The following is a 21,591-nucleotide window of genomic DNA, read 5'->3' on the forward strand; positions in this document are numbered from 1 at the left end:
GCTCGTTTTAGAGAGGGACTTTCCCTTTCGCGCTAGTAATGGTGGCATGCGAGAGAGAGCCTCGGGAGGATGATGTTATATCTTAAACACTATCTGATACTGAGGTTAATGCTCTGCTGGGTTTTTACCCAGGAAAAGCAGGAGATATTTGAGGATGGTGAAGAAGCTGAGGCTGAGCCTTCTCAATCCTCCTGCCCTGCGTATGTAGAGTTGTTGGAGGTTATGGATCGCACCATGGAAGAGTTGGACTTGCCATGAAAGTGCGCTAACACGTTGACGCCCTGAGGCTGCCTTGATGAGCGTTATCTTTCTGACCATAGCCCTCCAGCTCAGGTGAGCCTTCCATTTCTGCCTGATCTCCATAAAGAGATCAAAAAGAAATGAAAGAGACCGTTTTCTTCTGGCATTCATCGGTTTCGGCATTAGAGTTGTGCTGACATCGAGGCGATTCACGAAAGCATCTATGAGAGGATGTCCCCTGTAGAGAGAGCTAAAAGAAATTCTTTCTGCGAGTGAGACATCCTCTCTTAATATCCCTCCTTGCCATCTAAGCCCATTCAAGAAATACATCTCACTTAAATGGCAAGGCATACGCAGCAGCAGGTCAGGCTGTGGCATTATTACACACGATGGTGGTGCTTCAAGCATATCAGACTGATCTGCTAAGAGACCTGGATAGAGGCGAGGGCCTTTCTCCTTATCAGGTAGCCGAGCTGTGCTGCACCATGGATCTCTCTCCATGCTACCAAGCAGGCCACGGTAGTAGCGGAGAGTAGCGGAGAGACATCTGTAGATGAACCTGGCAGACATCGGGAAGAAAGAAAAGGCTTTTTTTCTCAATGCTAAGGTTTCGCCTTCTGAACTTTTTGGTATTTCCCTTGAGACAATGATCGGGAAGTTCCGCTGCTTTCCGATCTTTCGTTCCACGAAGATCCAGGTCTGAGTCCAAACAACATAGGGGTCCTGGCCTGTCTCGATCTGAGGATCAAAGACAGGCACAAAAGGCTAGTGTTTCAGCTCGCACTCCTTCCCCACCTGCGGGCAGGGGTAAGAGGAATCCTGGGTCTTGAGGAGGTAAGCAGAACCTAAGGGATGTGATCCATATGAGGCAGCGTTCTTGTCTGAATCAGAGCGATACCTAGGTATCTATTAATTGCCTTTAGGGATTCTTCTGCTTTTATCCTCCTCTTCCTAATTCTCCTGTAACCACCAGCTCTCCACCTGATCAAGGCTAGGTGGAAACCTCTCGCATGCACAGTCTCCTATGCTGGACCTATACTGTTTTTGGCTGGTTCTATGTTCATAGCAACCACCTTACTGATGGTCCGGACCAAAGGAGTCAAGATTTCCAAGAAGGGTCGCCTATGAGTGCGCTACTCTGAATTCGGAGTTCTCCTCTCATATGAGACATATGACACCACAGACAGAAACAGTCTCGTGCATTTGGCATTTAACCTGTCAGCCAGCACCCCCCATTATTGGACTCACAGCTGAAAGTGCTCTAACTAACTTATAATTGTAATAGTTTCCTACTTCAGTGTGTTACAAACATAATTGTGGTGTCTTTAGAAAGAAGACCCTTTGGGCTTCACTTTTTATCAACCAAATTTTGATAATGCTAAAATATTAAAAGTTATAGGCACTAAAGTGCCTTGAATTTTTTTTACCACTCTTAAATATTTTTTTTATTTGATATAAAAATACAGGAAATAAGCCCTGGAGCAATCTAGAAAAGTAATGGGTTGAAAGCCACATGTCTCATGAGTTTCTATTTCAAATCTGAATAAAATATCATGAAAAATGAGACTCCTGCAAATATTTTTCTGAGACTATGTCTACACCCCCACCCCCCCCCAAATATAAGAAAATATATTTCCCAATAGTATTGAAGGCTTCTACAAACTATTTAGTCAGTAAACATACCACTGCATAGTTTTTTTCAATTATAAAACACTAGACATAAACTTAGACATCATATAAATGATTTATTTGAGCAGTAGAAAAATACAATAAGAATAATTTGAGTAAGAAAAATAAGAATAATAAGAAAAATAAAAAAAGATTTAACTTTGTTTGCCAATATAGAACATCCTGAGATTGCTAGTGATGCATATTTTACAATGAATTACGATGCAAATAAGTGCTGATGTGCTGATGGCCACTTATACAGATGGTAATAACACAAATGTGCCAAAGTAAATAATCCACTCTCCCTATTCATATAGACGCATTCACTTTGATAGCCGTGACCATTCAGTAATAGCGAGCTGATTTGGGCTGATTTGCACTCAAACAGATGGTAATCATGCAGATACATTCACATTCAACATAAAACACACTCTCACATACATAAAAACTCTCTAAAATAAAAAAGAAAGACAGGAATTTGCGATCGCTGTAAGTTCCGCCTCCACCAGCTGACAGGTGCGTCAGAGCGCGTTACCAGCTCTGAGGAGAGAGCGCCAAATTCAAATAAACTATTTTCCGCCTATTTTTCATTCATTCTTTTTTCCGGTGGATCACCTCATTCTGTTTGTGACACTGTACGCTGCAAAACCGTGCCGTGTTTTTACTACCAAGACGCAGTTTTCGACCATGAGTTATTCCATAACAGACGCAAACAATTCTATCGCTGAAGAAATGAAATGTAAACAAAGGAATTATGATCCATATTACAACGTTATTGCTTCGTTGGACTAAACGTGCTTCATGAGATGTCGTTCAGTGGACCCTTACCTTTCTAACTAAACCGGGATTTACAGCTGTGGATGTGTTTAGTGAAGTGACATTCGGCCAAGTATGGTGACCCATACTCAGAATTTGTGCTCTGCGTTTAACCCATCCGAAGTGCACACACACAGAGCAGTGAACACACACACACACTGTGAGCACACACCCGGAGCAGTGGGCAGCCATTTATGCTGCGGCGCCCGGGGAGCAGTTGGGGGTTCGATGCCTTGCTCAAGGGCACCTAAGTCATGGTATTGAGGGTGGTGAGAGAACTGTACTTGCACTCCCCCCACCCACAATTCCTGCCAGCCCGGGACTCGAACTCACAACCTTTCGATTGGGAGTCCGACTCTCTAACCATTAGGCCACGACTTCCTCAGCATGACTCGTTATTACGACAGATCTGGTATGTACAGCGTTTTCAATGTTTATTTTTTTATGTGAACTGCTTACACAAATGTAGCAAATACAGTCTTTATAAGCTTTCCATTGAAAAACAGCGATCTGTCGTCGATGCTTGAGGCTTAGATCTTTATAATGATACATAGTTTGTCAAGATTAAATTTGTCCTGTTTCATTTAATCCATTCATAATCACTTGCATGTGCGTGTGGGAGAGGCTTTGAGGACGAGGACGTCGGGGTGCAGGTTAACAGGTTAAATCTTTATCACAAGCAACCCCACGGGTATTAATGAACTTTGTTTTTCTGCTTCCATAAAAGTGAACATATATATTGTTTTCCTTGTTTTTCTAAAAGTGCTATTTTTCTTGTTTTAAACCTAGCCAAAAACCCATGTGTTGCGTGTGAAACACAGTAGGCTTTAATTAGTATATATTTATTGTGAAATGACTGCGTTTCCATGTCAATCCATGTTAATTTTTCCCGCGAACAATGTGCTATCACTTTAATTCAGCACTTGCAGCACAGCAAAAATAGACTCAGTAGCCTACGTAAACAATCGCTGCACTGCTGCAAACACACCGCTCCTGGAATGCACTGACGAACCGCAACCTCGTGCAGCTGGAATCCGTTAATATGCACTGCAGACGGACTATGTGTGAAACAGGCGTTATAACGTAACACCAGAGCACTGCTGTTTACCCTCACCACGCCTCGCAGTCGCTGCTTAGAAGTTCAACATTGTAAAGGGTCTGTCAGAAACAGTGTCACACGGCCACGGCGTAGCATAACATTTGTTCCGAACATTGTGTAATTAAATACACCGGTATGGCAGTATATTAAAAATTAATATCATAAACGAAAATATACACCGGTTTTCGGTATGAAACGGTATACTGCCCAGCACTATACTGTTCCCCATATTCGAAGTTCCCTTGAAAGTGAACGTCTCAGGTTACGAATGTAACCATGGTTCCCTGAGTAGGGAACGTGACACTGCGTCCTCTAGCTCCCTGCCATGCTTCGGATGCAAGCTTCAGACGAAGAAGTAAATGACATGTTCTCCCGGTGCCTGTTAATAGTCACGCCGGAAGTGATGTCAGAGGCTGTCGCCGGCCAACTCGTTGGTGTTTTTTCAATGTATGCTTCAGACACGGGTCATGACAAGGTGTTCCCCATAGCGCTCCCTAGAGGACGCAGTGTCTAGTTCCCTGCTCAGGGAACCATGGTTACATTCGTAACCAGAAACTATTTCTTTTTATTATTTATTCTTTTTTTTATCAGTATCCATATTGAATATACACTACTGTTCAAAATTTGGGTCAGCTCAGTAATTTTATATAAATGAATACCTTTATTCAGTGTGGAAACATTAAATTAATCCAAAGTTGTTACAAAAAGAAATGTATTTAAATGTATGCTGTTCTTTTGAACTTTGTACAAATCCTTCAAAGAAAGCAGGGTTTCCACAAAGATTTTAAGCATCACAACTTTTTTTAACATTGATAATAATAAGAAATGTTTCTTTAGTAACAAATCAGCATATTAGAATGATTTCTGCGGAATCATGCAAAAATGAAATCTAAAGTAATGACTGCTGAAAATTCAACTTTGCCATCACAGGAATAAATGTAATTTTAAAACATACTGAAATAGAAAACTTGTAATATTATTTCACAATATTTCAGTTTTAACTATAGCCCCCACCCCCCAAATAAATGCAGCCTTGGTAAGCATACAACACTTCTTTCAAACAAATAAATAGCAATTACTTTTAATTTTCCATATTTTTACACTTGAATTACTTTTGTTGTCATCTAAAAGTTCAATTCATTAATAGCCTACTGTTTAAGGCAAATCTCAAATTAGGCTAAATATACTGCATAATGCATTTAAAATGTTATATATAAAAATAGAACAACTTTTTTAATATATCACTGCATCTCTACTTGACATATTCACATATTACAGTATGTGTCATTTATATAAGAATATCCATACATTGTAATCACGTGGAACATTGTGTTTTAATGATTTACATCCTTTTTTCAGTGACATAACAGCAGTTGCTATACAAGGCACAACATTTTTCAGTGAATCATCCTTCCACCTCCGCAGCATAAATACCACCTGTTTCAGAGTGCAGAGGTCCGCAAACCTCTGAAAATCATACAGCTATCCTCATTAAGATGCAAACTCCCACAGTCTTGCAGCTTATTCTGCACCATATACTTACACCCTTCCTCCACAACATCCAGTGATATTAACATTATTTAAGGCACAGTGCTAAACGGAAGAGGACTCAGACTGTCCTCAGCTGAATCACGAGGAAGAAATACAAGCTTATATTTTACAATAATTTGACATTAATCCGATCATAAACCTCCTCAGGCTGGAAGGATATATTCTTTATCCCCATCAAAAAAGTAGCTCTTGATTAAAATGTATTAACAGGAGATCATTTAAAATATTGTTTCTTTTAAACGTGCACGTCAGAGAGCCACTCAATAAAAGTAAATATTTCAAGCCTAAATGAACTGCTTTACAAGATTAAAACATTAACAATTTATAACAATCAAAGATCACAGGGCATTTAGAATAGCAGTGCATATCGAGTTCTGTGAGTGAAATACAGTAACTGCACCAAAGTGTCGGCCCAACTGGCTTGTGTAAAATGAGTCGATAAACTCAAGAGTCAAATTCTGTTACAATGATCATCTTCTCACACACTGGCCTTCTTATCTTCCACCGTCTCACACATCATTCTGTGCCGCTGAGTCTGACTAAACTGCACAGAATGGATTTTGGTGGCAATGCTTAATGGCTAATAAAATGAACACAACCTCAACAGTGAGGCCGACCATGGTCTGAGATTCAAGGTGCCCTTTGAGCATATTATTTTAAAGTGATCATTTCCTTTAATTGAGCTTTACGGAACACTTCCTAATTAGATTATTTCAATCCTATTACCAAATAAAGCTATCAAAGCATGTCCAGTGATGCTAGTCTGGGCAGTGATACAGCTCAGCAGACACAACTCTTCCTACTGGGATGGAGAACTGAGATGAGACACCCAGGTGGGAATCTAATGTGGATAACCAGACTTTACGGTCACATTGCTATTTTTGAATTTCAAAATGTGTTTTGTCTGTATATCTAGGTATAGTTTAAATAAAAGCAAACCAGACACTACTTCAAGCTTCATAGAAAAGCTGTTGAAAAATAAAATCACACTGTTCCAGGGCACTTGACAGTGGACTGACTCAGATCTAATAAATCTCTTATCCACCCACCTCCACAGTTTCTCTCTCTCTCTCTCTCTCTCTCTGTCTTTCAGGATGTAGCTTTCTGCCCTCCCCTAAGCATGACATCAAATCTAAATGACATTTATTTCAGACAGTAAGATGGTGACAGGTACAGTCGTGGCCAAAAGTTTTGAAAATTACATAAATATTGGAAATTGGAAAAGTTGCTGCTTAAGTTTTTATAATAGCTATTTGCATATACTCCAGAATGTTATGAAGAGTGATCAGATGAATTGCATAGTCCTTCTTTGCCATGAAAATTAACTTAATCCCAAAAAAACCTTACCACTGCATTTCATTGCTGTCATTAAAGGACCTGCTGAGATCATTTCAGTAATCGTCTTGTTAACTCAGGTGAGAATGTTGACGAGCACAAGGCTGGAGATCATTATGTCAGGCTGATTGGGTTAGAATGGCAGACTTCACATGTTAAAAGGAGGCTGATGCTTGAAATCATTGTTCTTCCATTGTTAACCATGGTGACCTGCAAAGAAACGCGTGCAGCCATCATTGCGTTGCATAAAAATGGCTTCACAAGCAAGGATATTGTGGCTACTAAGATTGCACCTAAATCAACAATTTATAGGATCATCAAGAACTTCAAGGAAAGAGGTTCAATTCTTGTAAAGGAGGCTTTAGGGCATCCAAGAAAGTCCAGCAAGCGCCAGGATCTTCCCCTAAAGAGGATTCAGCTGCGGGATCGGAGTGCCATCAGTGCAGAGCTTGCTCAGGAATGGCAGCAGGCAGGTGTGAGCGCATCTGCACGCACAGTGAGGCCAAGACTTTTGGAAGATGGCCTGGTGTTAAGAAGGGCAGCAAAGAAGCCACTTCTCTCCAAAAAAAACATCAGGGACAGATTAATCTTCTGCAGAAAGTATAGTGAATGGACTGCTGAGGACTGGGGCAAAGTAATAAACTCAGATGAAGCCCCTTTCCGATTGTTTGGTGCATCTGGAAAAAGGCTTGTCCGGAGAAGAAAAGGTGAGCGCTACCATCAGTCCTGTGTCATGCCAACAGTTAAGCATCCTGACACCATTCATGTGTGGGGTTGCTTCTCATCCAAGGGAGTGGGCTCACTCACAATTCTGCCCAAAAACACAGCCATGAATAAAGAATGGTACCAAAACACCCTCCAACAGCAACTTCTTCCAACAATCCAACAACAGTTTGGTGAAGAACAATGTATTTTCCAGCACGATTGGAGCACCTAGCCATAAGGCAAAAGTGATAACTAAGTGGCTCGGGGACCAGAATTTTGGGTCCATGGCCTGGAAACTCCCCAGATCTTAATCCCATTGAGAACTTGTGGTCAATCCTCAAGAGGCGGGTGGACAAACAAAAACCCACTAATTCTGACAAACTCCAAGAAGTGATTATGAAAGAATGGGTTGCTATCAGTCAGGATTTGGCCCAGAAGTTGATTGAGAGCATGCCCAGTCGAATTGCAGAGGTCCTGAAAAAGAAGGACCAACACTGCAAATACTGACTCTTTGCATAAATGTCATGTAATTGTCGATAAAAGCCTTTGAAACATATGAAGTGCTTGTAATTATATTTCAGTACATCACAGAAACAACTGAAACAAAGATCTAAAAGCAGTTTAGCAGCAAACTTTTTGAAAACGAATATTTATGTAATTCTCAAAACTTTTGGCCACGACTGTATAGACTTCTTTGTAGTTCAGTAAACAACCAATTGATCAAAGTTTACATCTTTAAGAGGTTTAAATACAGACAGATTTGCCAGATTTAAAAACAGATGAAAAATTAACATGATTTAATTTTTATTTTTTTATTTTTTTCTGTGGTTAAGGGATTGGTTGTTGTTTTTATATTTTCATTTAAAATCCTGTAATGATCTTTAGTTTAACAATATAAACCTCCTTATCAATAGCAATATCCCATGATTCTTCAAATATACTATGACACGGCCAAACCAAGAGAAAGAAGGTAGAAAGAGATAATTCAATCGAAAATACAATTTTGTAATTGTTTAATCCCCTGCATGTCATTCCAGACCGGCAGGACTCAGTGCAACACACAGCAGAAGATTTTTAGAAGAATGTTGGTAACCAAACCGTTTTGTAACAAAACTTCCATTGTTTGTATAAAAAGCACTGAGAGATTTTTCAAAATATCTTATTTTATGTTCTACAGAAGGAAGTCAGTTATGCAGGTTTGGAACAAAATTGGAATTTTCATTTTTAGAAGAACTTTCTCTCAAAAATAATTTTTCGCTCCTAACAGTTATCATTTATGTGATATTATCTTCAAACATATTATAATAGTCAGACTTAAGCTTTAAGTGCATTTCAGATCATGAAATGAAAGTTGAGTCAAAGTCAAGCAAATATAAAGGCAAAATATTTCAATAAAATAAAATACAATAAAATAAAATTGAAACTATTTTATTATTATTAAATTAAAAGATGATGTAATTTCGTATTCAAATAACCAAGTCAACTTGGCATTCCGAGTTTAGGAAAGACACCATAAGACACATCATCTGTCATTTCAACAGCTGTGTATGGTTTCACAGCACCAATACTTCCTTCTGCAACAGATGTTATATGTAAGTGATTGCCAATCATTTAGCTTAATCGAAACAGACAATTCATCTAAAACATAGCTAGTTTGATTTTTGTTGATATGTTGCTACCTGACTGTGTCACCGGTCTTTGTTCACTGTACATTTACAGAGACTGTAGCGCATCAGAGGCTGCAGAAATGAAGTGCACAGCTATGTGAAACGTCAACGTTACAACAAACGCGACAGGGTTTAACGCGTGTGCGAAGCGGCACCGATGTGGCGTGATAAAGAAACGGGTATCAGAGGGAAACACGCGACATGTTTCAGTCAATGCAATTCGCAACAAGAAAATAACCACACTTGGATTAGTATGAACAAACCGCATATCAGAATAATAAAACCTTACCTAAGCGTCTTTATCAGCCGCAATTCGTAAACAGAGTGAAGTAAATCCTTTAGCGTTTCCGAAATACAGACCGCGCATGGAGGCAGGGGTGATCGCTGGATATGATAGTGGAGTCGGTCTGATCCGCAGCTGACAGTCAGCGAGCCGTGGAGCTGCAGCGGAGGTACGTGTGCTGTTCAGTGATGCCGGAGCAGCGACAAAATGCGGCATGGAGTTCAGCCAGTGGACTCCAATGAGCTCATGCTGGGAAAAATTCCTTTAGGAAAAATAAAATACGTCTTAAGTCCGTCTGTTAAATGATGAAGGAGATTGTGTTAATCTTGTCATTTTCTTAAGATCTGAAATATAATGTTAGGTTTGAAGTAGGCTAACATTTGAAAAAAATGTGCCAGTTCGAAAATAGCCAATAAATAGATAGATCAAACTAACAATAGAAGCCTACAATCAGTGCATGCACAGTTAATTTCCAGATATTGCACACCTAATAATTTCAGCATGTATGTGTAGCTACTGTATGCACCTACTGTAAATTATCATCATTACACTCATTCCTTACTTATCAGTATTTGCATTAGTCATTGGAAACCCAATATAGCTTAGACTACTGATAAAATCCTAAATCAACTTTCCTGGAAAACGACATTTGGATTTAAATCTGTGCACAATGCTGTTAAACCCCTGACATACTGGCTCATAAACCCATCAGCATATACTCTAGCGTTGTTCTGGTGTTCGATTCAAATGGTAATCCACGCCAGGTTTTAGATTTTGCCAACCGGATACGCTCCATCACAAACTATCATTGTACTACGTCTTCACAGCGCCTAACTTTAATTTCAAGTATCAAACGGATAATTTTAGCATTCATCTTTCTTTATCCGTTGGTATTTCAAAACAGAATTATTGTCATTGGTTACGTTACAAGCAGACCAGATGTTTTAAAAATCTGAATTAACGTGTTCTTTTGCATAGTTTATAATGCCTGTGACCCTGAACCACAAAACCAGTCATAAATTTTTCGAAATTGAGATTTTTACATAATCTGAAATACGAAAAAAATAAGGATAGGATATTTTTTTATTCTTTTTAGGATAGGACAATATTTGGCCGAGATACAAATATTTGAAAATCTGGAAAAAATAATAATAATAATATATAGAGAGAAAGACAGACAGACATACAGAGAGAGAGAGAGAGAGAGAGAGAGAGAGAGAGAGAGAGAGAGAGAGAGAGAGAGAGAGAGAGAGAGAGAATATCCTTGAAAGCGGTCCAGATGAAGTTCTTAGCAATGCATATTACTGATAAAGAACAAACTCTGAAATTTAGAAAATATCTTCATGGAACATGATCTTTACTTAGTATTCTAATGATTTTTGGCATAAAAGAAAAAAAAAATTCACCCATACAATGTATTTTTGTAATAAATACCTGCATTACAAAATGTTTTGTGGTTCAGGCTCACATATGAAATGCGGACCAACGTAATTCTGTTAGCCCAGCAGGAATTCAGGAAAAAAGAGGCAACAATTATATTCTATAGTAATGGTTTATTATACTCTTTGATATAATAGACATATAGTAAAAATAAAACAATTAAACAATGTTACTGCAATAAAATTCTAATTTTGTATGTAGTATGGTTTCCACAATCTGAACCTGTAATTTTTGCCTTACCAAAACCAATAACCATTAAGATCATCTTTCAAAAACTTTGAAGGTTGAAACTTTTATTTTGGACGCCAAATAATAATAATAATAAAAAAAGAATAATTCAAAGCTTACATTAAGTTTGCCCTTTAAAAAATAGACCAATATATCTTTCCAAAGATACAAATTCTCTGCAAGACTGCAAGACATGTCATACTAGGCGTCAAAATAACATTCATCATAAGGAGCCATCCAGTTAGGTCACATTTTTCCCTCTTGAAGTATCAGAGATGGCTGAATGGAGCAGGGCTGTGATGCCGCTTGTGAAAGGGGGGAACCCTGCTGTGCAGTCTGTCTGTAGAAGGTCAAAATGATCTGGCCTTTCACAGAGCCCATGTCACTTGCATCCAATCAGAGAAGTGAATAGGACCAAATGAGAGGTTTCATAAGCTCCTTTTGCTGCTGTCATTCTTGTTCTTAGTTAGACGCAGCATGCACTTGATCCTGCGGAGGCAAATTTACATCCGTGACATGAAAGGAGCTCATTTTCTTCCTTTTCATTGCTGATTCATATTGTAGCATTCACATAGCAGCTTGATGAGCTTTCTCCTTTCTCGTGTGGAAGGTAAAACTCCGCCCTGTGCCACTCATCAAAATACTTAATGACAAGGCCATCATTAATCTGTAAGAGCCATGCAAATAAAGAATTGACTATCATATTGTTTAGGCATTTGATCTTTTATACTGAGAATAATCACTACGTTATAATTTGTATTTCTTCATTATAGTTATTATTTATAATTATTTGTTTTAAAAAAATCAGTTATTGTTGCAGTTTCTAATCTGTTAAAAAAAACATGTAAGTCTATACATTATAACCCACTCTTAAGAACAACTGAATTTTATATCAAATTGAGAGATGAAAATAAGATACACCATTACTTGCATAAATACATGGATGGAGTTACTAACCCAACCCTAACGAGTTTTGAGTATATTTATATTCATATTTAGAATTGTATGTGTGTGTGTGAGTGTGTGGGTAAAACATATATATACATTATGAACTGACTACTGTGTGCGCTGTTATATGAAACATGATTCTTCTCTGACACCTAGTGGTCTGAATGATCAGTTACACATAAAACATCAATGGTCGGTTTTAAAGTCTTAAAAGTTAGTCATAACAGTGTTGGGGAAAGTTACTTTTAAAAGTAATGCATTACAATATTGCGTTAATCACTAACAAAGTAACTAATTAAGTTAGTTATGAAAAGTAATGCATCACGTTACTTTTGTGTTACTTTCGTGTTCCTTTCGTGTTACTTTTTAAATATGAGCAGGGCTTGATTGTTTTTAATATAAGAAGTTCTATTTATAGCAAATGTAAAAATCCTTTCACACCAAAAAGTGTAATGAATAAACCCATAAACCTCAGGCTGAAGGAAAAGTTAATTCACGTCTGTACAGTAGAACACAGGAGAAGATGGTTCAACAATCATCAGCAATAACAAAAACTATGAACCACAATTGCTTGTTTAACTAAAGTAATTTTTGCTTATTAGTATGGTTGAACTGGATCATCAAAGGTCAGTAGCAAATACATTAGTTAATAAAATGGGATTAGATACATTTGTGTTTTTAACATATAATTATTGTAGGTTTGCATCATATTCTGAGTTTGCATTTGTTTTAATTCATTTTGATGAATACTAAATCAATGTTTTTATTTTTTTGCCAGTGGTATGAAAGAACTACATCATGTTCACACAGCGCACACAACGTCTCTGTACTTCCGATTTCTCCATATACGGGGACAGGAGACTTGTCAGTCAATAAAAGTAACTGACTTTACTTTTTTGAAAATTAACTAAGATATTTTCTTGTACATTAAAGAGTAATGCATTATCTTACTAGTTACTTGAAAAAAGTAATCAGATTACATAACTCGCCTTACTTGTAATGCGTTACCCCCAACACTGGTCATATTTCTTTTTTCTGCAAGACTGGTCATTACTTTTTTAATCAGTCACATGAAAATGTAGATTGTCTAATTTGAATCCGAAAGGTAGGATTGATTACTACGTGGTTAACTGCTAGTTAGTCAAACTAGTTGTTAACAGAACAACACAGTGACTAGGTTTATGCAAGTGGCCCCAGATTTTGTTTTATGGATAGTATTAATATTTATTAGGGCAAATTTGTGTTTAATATTCATAGACACATACTTCAAATTCTGTGACAACAAAATTTTACAAAATAAATTGTCTGTTTGACAACTAGGCCTGACCTCCCCTGTACAGAGAGTGGACACACAATGTGTTAACCACTAGCTGTATGAGATACAAAAAAAGAAAAAAATATATGTTTATCCAAATAATACTAATACTAATAATAAATCCAACACTGTCCATAAAAACTGATTTTTATTTTGTACATTACTTCCTTATTTCTATATTTATTTAGTTTTATGTAAAACATAAATTAAACAAAATTTAATACAGTAAATAGAGTAAACAATGTAAGGTAAAGCAAATTGAGACTCTTGGCTATTTCCCACTTCAGCCACCAGATGACAGCAGCTTAATAATGCAAAGAGGTAACATTCTTAAATTTGACCATTACAAATTACTATTAAGTACGTTATTTAACATACTGGAAACAAATCCGTGACTTATTTATTGGTAAGTCAACAGGTAGGCTACTGTAGCTATAATGTATACTCTATATGCCTACAACTGTCCATTCGTTTTTTATCAACAAGTGAACAAACAGCTAACTGTTAAGACAAAGCATGTAGCCTACTCCTTTATTAGATTTCTTAAAAATAATGTAACAATATGTGCAGACAATTTAAGCAACGAGCATACATTTAAAGCTGTTTTAGCTTTGGCATAGGCTATTTATGTACAGTCGATCACTAATCGTAGCAGGCGCAGTGGTCCCTTTAAATGAGCGCAAAGCGCTTCGGGTACCAGAGGATGTAGAATAAACGGTAGCTGCTTTTGCTTTCTTTAGAAATTTGGATCAAAACCACGTTCTAAACAGCAACCTTGGTTACAACCTTGGTTCTAAACAGCAACCTTGGTTGAGTTCTTATAAGCGCACCTCCACTTGTTCGTCCGGCTACAGCCTGCGTATCTACAACATCGCAGAAGGACGAAGAAGGTCAAGAGAACATGTATCGTCCGGATAGGGGATGTGTTTCTGAATTGTCAGAGAAAACGACGAATGGCGAGGGCTGGCTATTCGAGCCATGGAAGAGAAATAGTAACTTGAACGCACGGAAAACAGAGAGGATCAGTCGCGTGGAATGTCCGCATCCCGTCAGTGCACCGGCGCTCGAGCATCTCTGTGCAGCAGCAGCAGAAGCAAGAGGAGCAACGCGATGCTCAACGTGCGAATTAAAAGCGATGGGGGCAGTTCAAATGTTCTCTTACTCACTGACTCCTCCTGTGGAGACCATGTGGCCATTGGGTTGAGATAGGTACCAGCGGGGGACAACTATATAAAGCCTGACATAGATTAGGAACCAGCAGTTGCTGGTCTTTAGCATACAGGTTTTACAAACAGAGGAGTGGAACACATTGAACGACACAATTAATCATGTCTCATGCTTGGGGTTATGGAGCACAAGACGGTAAGAGCTGTTTCACGGGTCCTAAATGAATCTATTAGTCTTTAGGAACTATATTAACCAAATTAAATATATTATTATACAATATAATTTAGCAGTCATTTAGTCACTTAGTTTTTTACATTCTTCTACACTGAAAAACATCTTGATGCATTTTCATTCATTAGGTTTCTCTGTGTGGGGAAGTATTTGTTATTTATTATTAAACAACTGGTAAAAAAAAAATACTTGACCAAATATAAAATATAAATAAGCATAACACATATCCATAACACAAATGATACAAAAGCTGTCACTGGGATAGTATCCTTTAAAAAAGGTACTAATATGTAGGCTACAATTTAGGTACTAATGTAGCCTACAGATTGCACTTCTAGCTAGTACTACATAAGGTACAAAAGTGAATCTTTTGAAAGAGTACCATCCAGTTGACACCTTTTGTGAAAAAATTCGGAGAGTGTGAGTTAAGTTGTGGCAGATTCATCATCATCATCATCATCATCATCATCCATCCATCATCAAATGTTTTGTCTGGTAATCGGAAATGTGCCTTATTTTTAATATAAATTAATTGCCTTAAAAAAAACAGTAATATGACTGAAACAACCTACTGTAGATAAATTAGGTTACACAACAGAAGTAATTTCTAATTGTCGAAGCTTAAAAAAAACATTTCCTTAAAGTAACAGCTGCATGTATCCAATGCTTACAGTGTACATTTGCTGACCTTGGATCTGGCAAGGAATGTAAACACACTTTTTTGTGCATCTAGGCACTAGGTTTTTATCTTATTGTGTTTCATCTTTTTCTTTTGCTCTGTAATTTCAGGGCCAGATAAGTGGGCAGAAAGCTTTCCCATTGCAAACGGACCCAGGCAGTCTCCCATTGATATCGTACCCACCCAAGCACAACATGACCCTGCTCTGAAGCATCTCAAATTGAAGTATGACCCCGCCACCGCTAAGGGCATCCTCAACAATGGCCATTCATTCCAAGTGGACTTTACTGATGACGACAACAGCTCAAGTTAGTATATCACAGCATTTCAAGAACTGTTGTTCTTATTTTCAACCTCTTAAAGCAATATTAATCCTAACAAGATGCTGCAATTTATTTCACATGGAATAGGTATTTTCTATAGTACAATATTCAATAAATAATTATCAAAAGTTTTTGCAGTACAGTATTTTGGACCTTTTTAGCATATTCTATCTATCTATCTATCTATCTATCTATCTATCTATCTATCTATCTATCTATCTATCTATCTATCTATCTATCTATCTATCTATCTATCTATCTATCTATCTATCTATCTACTATCTATCTATCTATCTATAAAAACTGCAAGAAAAAAAAACATTGCAAGGATTTTTTCGTTGCATATTGAATGTTAAAATAAGAAAGAACTGGTACATCTAAATCGTTCATTCATTATGCATAGTTTATAAACAGCTCAACATTCAGCTACTGAAGTCTTTTATCATCCCATCTCCTGCCCTATTTCTATCCGTTCATTATTAACGTAATTTATTAAGTAGTCAGGAGCAGCTTTTAGTGCTCAAGTTGAGTCTCCAGCTGGAACTCTCTTTTTTCAGACAGCAAGGATTACATGAAATTCAAAATGTATATTATTGTGTCCTTGTAGGCTACTTTTTCTCTGACTGAAATTCATTTCAGTTTATTCCAGTTCATCTATATTAAATCAACAAATGATGTAAAACTGTTATGTGAGCAGGGGATATAGATGTGTGGATGTATTCCTTCCTCTGCCAGTGGAAATAAGGCACTTAGAGCTCTTTGTACTCAAGTGCTAATGAATTCTATTATGAGAGAAAGAATAGAGCCACATATCAATGCATGTATGCCATGGTCAGTCAATGAGAGCAACATGTGCTGAATTTTAATGACCGTTTCAAGAAGGGACTCATATGCTTGGAAAAGAAACCTTGTACAGGAACACTATAGAAAAAAAGAGTCACTTTCTGCATACAAAATGCTTGGTGAAAAGAGATTAAAGAAGTAGCTATTAGATATGTTTGGTAGTGAATAAGTAAGTTATATAAAAAAGTAATATCCCAAGTAGCCCTCTCACACTGACATTCATCAGTCTGCCAAATAGAAAGTAGAGGTTCCATGTCATTAAGAATGCATGTTCATACAAAGTCAACCAAATAATATAATAGTAATATCAGCAAGCATTTTTATATCTTATCGATGATCTTATCAAAGAAGTTGATTTATTTGATCAAAATACAGTAACATTGTAAAAGATTATTATAATTGAAAATAACTGTTGTATTTTAATAATTTTTAAATTGTAATTAAAACTCCTTTTTAATACTTTATAACATATCCAATGCATTATAAATGCATACATATACATTATAAATGCACACACATAAATGCACAAATACACTTTAAAAATGGTAATTATTTGAAACTTTTTGGAACATATCAAATATGTATTTCGTTGAAATATATTGGAAATATATTTTGGAATATATGGAGTGTATATATCTTATATTATCTTAATATTTTATGTGCATTATTCAATATATATATATATATATATATATATATATTATATGATCTTTTATATGCATTGGTACATTGAAGCAGAAATACAGTTGTTTCTAGTGCTGTTAAAGAAACATCTGAATTATTGGAAAACATGTTTGTGTGTGTAGCTCTGGCTGGAGGTCCCGTGACAGGGATATACAGGTTGAGACAGTTCCATTTCCATTGGGGAAGCAGTGATGACAAGGGATCAGAGCACACTATTGCTGGAACCAGGTTCCCCTGTGAGGTAATGAGACTCTATCTCTCACACTCCAGATTCCAGTGTTACATTACAACCGAAAGAACCCTCATTCTTCTGTGTTGCGGTTCATTCTAATTCTTCAATGTCTCTTCCTTAAAACTATTTTTAGCTCACCACTCATTAATATTCTTGTGATGTTCTCTCATGAATTTGTAAATCCCTTCCCTTTAATACATTAAGATATTAAGCTAATTCAGTATGTTTTTCGCATATTCTGAATGATTCATAACTGAATGTCTCTTCTTTTCAAAAGCTTCATCTCGTTCACTGGAACACCAAGTACCCAAACTTTGGTGAAGCTGCCAGTAAGCCTGATGGCCTTGCTGTGGTTGGCGTTTTTCTCAAGGTCAGGATTGTTTTCCAAAAGCATTTCAGGAACTGCAGTGATTAAATTATATGAAATGTTAGATGTCTTGTGTGGTTTTGTTTACCAGATTGGTTCTGCCAATCCAAGACTTCAGAAAGTTATAGATGCTCTTGATGACATCAGATCAAAGGTATGAAGTCATTTAGAATCTTTATGAATTAGGACATATTTACTCGTCCCAGTTACCCACAGATGCTTTAACTCTTTCACAATATGACTGTTTCTTCTCCAGGGCAGACAGACTACATTTAGCAACTTTGATCCTAAGACCTTGCTGCCCGCCGCTCTGGATTTCTGGACTTACGAGGGGTCTCTGACCACACCTCCTCTTCTGGAGAGTGTCACCTGGATCGTTTTGAAAGACCCAATCAGTGTTAGTCCTACTCAGGTACTTTTCAACATACTTTATCTATGCTTTCACATTTTCAAGCAATTATATACAGACATCTAGTTCTAGTCCGTATCTTTAGCATCTTGCGCTATCTTTGGTCATTTATGTCCACGCATTTTTGTTAATTTGTAAGACAATGTGTTTTTTGCTACTTGCTGAGTTTGATACCAAATTCAGATGCTTTCTTTAAGTAGTACAATAACACAAATGGGGTCCCAACATTTAACGTCACTTCTACTTTGAAACTGGGAGGGTCGGTGCTCCATATGTTTCTGCTTCTACAAGATTACTTTATCTTAAATATATTGCTTGCCTGACAGCAAATATCATATTTAAGTCAAGCTTGTGCCTTTAAGATAGAAACCAACACCCATATGTTCATTACTTAATTACAAAAGAAAAGAAAAATGAAATAAATAAGATTTTGTATATTAATACTAAATATATATATATATATATATATATATATATATATATATATATATATATATATATATATATATATATATATATATATAAATGATTATCAAATACACTACTGTTCAGTAAGATTTTTAATTCACCTGCATTTCAAGATTCTTGAACACCAAATCAATATATATAAGGATCATGTGACGCTGAAGACTAGAATAATTCCTGCTGAAAATTCAGCTTTGCCATCATATAAATAAATTACATTTTAAAATATATTAAAACAGAAAACAATTATTCCAATTTTTTTTCTCTGTATTTTCGATCAAATAAATGCAGCCTTGGTGTCCATAAGATACTTCTTTCAAAAATATTAAACAAATATCTTACCATCTCTGTAATTTTGATTGGTAATGCACACTTATTTTTGATTAAGGTGACATTACTACCATAAAATGTATGCTCCAAAATCCTTTAAGATATTACAATATGTAAAATACAATATTTTTTGGGGGAAAAAAGCAAAAACCTCATGAACCACATGCTGTGAGCTAATTATTTCCCCCAAAATGTGTCAGAACTGTAGCTGTAGCACAATAATAAAGCAACTTGTCTTAAAAATGCTGCTTCAGCAGGATCATACTGAGAGTGACATTATGCTTTCCCAAAAAAAAAATTAAAATTAAAACCCATTCATTACCTTTTCCTGATGTAGGCAGTGTTGTTAGCCTGCAGAGCTTATTTTAGTCTCCAGTGGTTAGTCAGAACAGTCTAACGGCTGCACAGGAATTCTGGCAAGTGCTCTATGAATGTGCATGGAGCTAAATATAGTCAATATAGGCTGTAATAAGGCTCTGCAAGACTGCCAACAACACACTAAACACCACAATCCAAGAGAAAACAATCTAACTCTCTCTCTCTCTGTGTCTGTCTGTTCTTCAGATGGCTAAGTTCCGTAGCCTGTTGTTCACATCTGAAGGAGAGGCACCTTGTTGCATGGTTGACAACTTCAGACCCCCTCAACCTCTCAAGGGACGCAAAGTCCGTGCATCCTTCAAGTAAACAGCATTATTGATGCCACAACCCTCCCACTGCCTTCGGATCATGGTGCTTTTAACTGGTTCGCAAAAACATTCCCAGTGAAATATCCCAATCCAGACCCTTGCTTACATTGCAGTGTTGATAACACGAAATCTGGATCTGATCTTCTAAAACTGTCCATTTTTGTCATGAATGCTTATTATTATTTAACATGAGAAATATTATTAAAATGCTTATATACTCAGTGCTTAATAGCAATGGCAGCCCCAGCTGTAGAAACAGTGGTTTGTTACCTACATTTCCTTGCAGATTTATATAAACTGAACAAATGGGAAACTATTTAACTTCCTAATTATTCCAGTCCATCTTTGATTGCTCCACTTCATGCTTTTTTTCTAGCTATGCAGACCTGCGCTATACTCCCATGTTATTCAATAGGAAAGAAGACATCATGGTTCTTTTTGTGTTTATGGCAATGGATGAATTTCAGTTAAATGTGTAACTGATCGGATGTGTTTAAGCTGAAATACCTGCAGGAAAGCACTTATTAACAGCAATAAGTTGTTGTTAAAGTGTTTTGTTACTTATCAAGAGGGATTTCAAGAGATTAGCTTTTGTTTTGAAGAATGTTGTACCATGATGTTCTGAAGTAGTACTGAGAAGTATTGTGAACAAATATTATATGTAAATCAGGCAAATATAAGGAATTTTATCAGCAATAAATGAATATATTTTAAACGATACTTCCTGTGGTTGTTTTCTGTATACAACACAATGTATGATACACATAAACTGACGTTAACATCAGCCTTAATACATAACTGATATTTTTTTTTTTTTAAAAGATCAAACCTTATTACTCCATTAGGTATCATTAATTAATAATGAAAAAGTGCAAAATCTACATAACTTAATGCTACTTTATAAATATACTATAATTCTGTTTTATTTCATTTAAATTTACGCAAATGTATTCGTTTAACTTAACATATGTACACTATACCATTCTCTTTTTTCAAAGAAATAAATACTGCTATTCTAATAAGATCCATTAAATTGATCAAAATTTACAGTAGAAAGAATAATATATATATAAAAAAAGATTTTTATTATGCTGTACTATAGGACTTTTTACATGTATTTTATTGTAATAATCTTTCACAATATTACTGTATTGACCCCAAACTTTTCAACGCCACTGTATAACATATTAACATTTCACATTGTATTGCTAAAAGAACAATAGTGTACTTATAAGTGAACATTACATTAGTAAATTTTCACATGGTCGTTTAACAAAAACTTACAGATACAGAATGAACCTCTTCCTCATGCTAGTACCTGAAATTTGAAGTAACTTAAGAACCATTTCAACCATTTTCTGATGATTATTTCAAAATGTTTAAATTGCCCAAGTTCTGTTGTGAAATTTCAGCCGTAAAAGAGGAAATTTGGAATTCGAGCCCATTCAAGATCAATATCTGTCAAACACTCTCCAGTCCATGTCAGCTCTGTGCTCTGTTATCATGAAGAAATAATGAGATCATTACCCAGAGATCCTGTCATACAGGCTGAGAGAGGCCTTTATCTTGGAAGCTGCCACATCACCACAGATGAGCACAGTTTTGGATACCGGTCAGCCTCTCATTAACACTTGACTAATGCTCTTTGTGAGTGTCCAGCCTTACTTATGTAACCCATGCTTTGCTGAGGACACATTCTTATGGCTGTCTTGAATTTTGGTTGGCATCATCTGTGGTGTACAATCCACTGCTGCTGCTTTGTAGAAAACCCCTCAACATAAGAGCTTCTTGTAAGCTTGAGTGCCAAATTACTTACTATTATTAATAATTACTTTCCATCTACAGCTTTGTACAATTAGTCTAATGGCTGTTCTCACTGA

General features: G+C 36.5%; 2 protein-coding genes across 2 annotated transcripts in view; one reads left to right on the forward strand and one right to left on the reverse strand.

Annotated features, from left to right (window-relative positions):
* Window positions 1-21,591, reverse strand: part of cdh12a (cadherin 12, type 2a (N-cadherin 2)) — a 358,772-nt gene that overhangs the window by 77,385 nt on the left and 259,796 nt on the right. The gene's annotated exons all lie outside the window — the stretch shown is intronic.
* On the forward strand, window positions 14,523-20,180 carry cahz (carbonic anhydrase). The gene is made up of 7 exons (XM_059501812.1): window positions 14,523-14,657; window positions 15,483-15,680; window positions 17,345-17,463; window positions 17,732-17,824; window positions 17,913-17,975; window positions 18,078-18,233; window positions 19,590-20,180. Exons 1-7 carry the CDS (start codon window positions 14,624-14,626, stop codon window positions 19,707-19,709), a joined length of 783 nt encoding a protein of 260 aa, XP_059357795.1. The 5' UTR covers window positions 14,523-14,623; the 3' UTR covers window positions 19,710-20,180.

Source organism: Carassius carassius, chromosome 20, assembly GCF_963082965.1.
Source record: "Carassius carassius chromosome 20, fCarCar2.1, whole genome shotgun sequence".
In the NCBI taxonomy this organism is placed as follows: domain Eukaryota; kingdom Metazoa; phylum Chordata; class Actinopteri; order Cypriniformes; family Cyprinidae; genus Carassius; species Carassius carassius.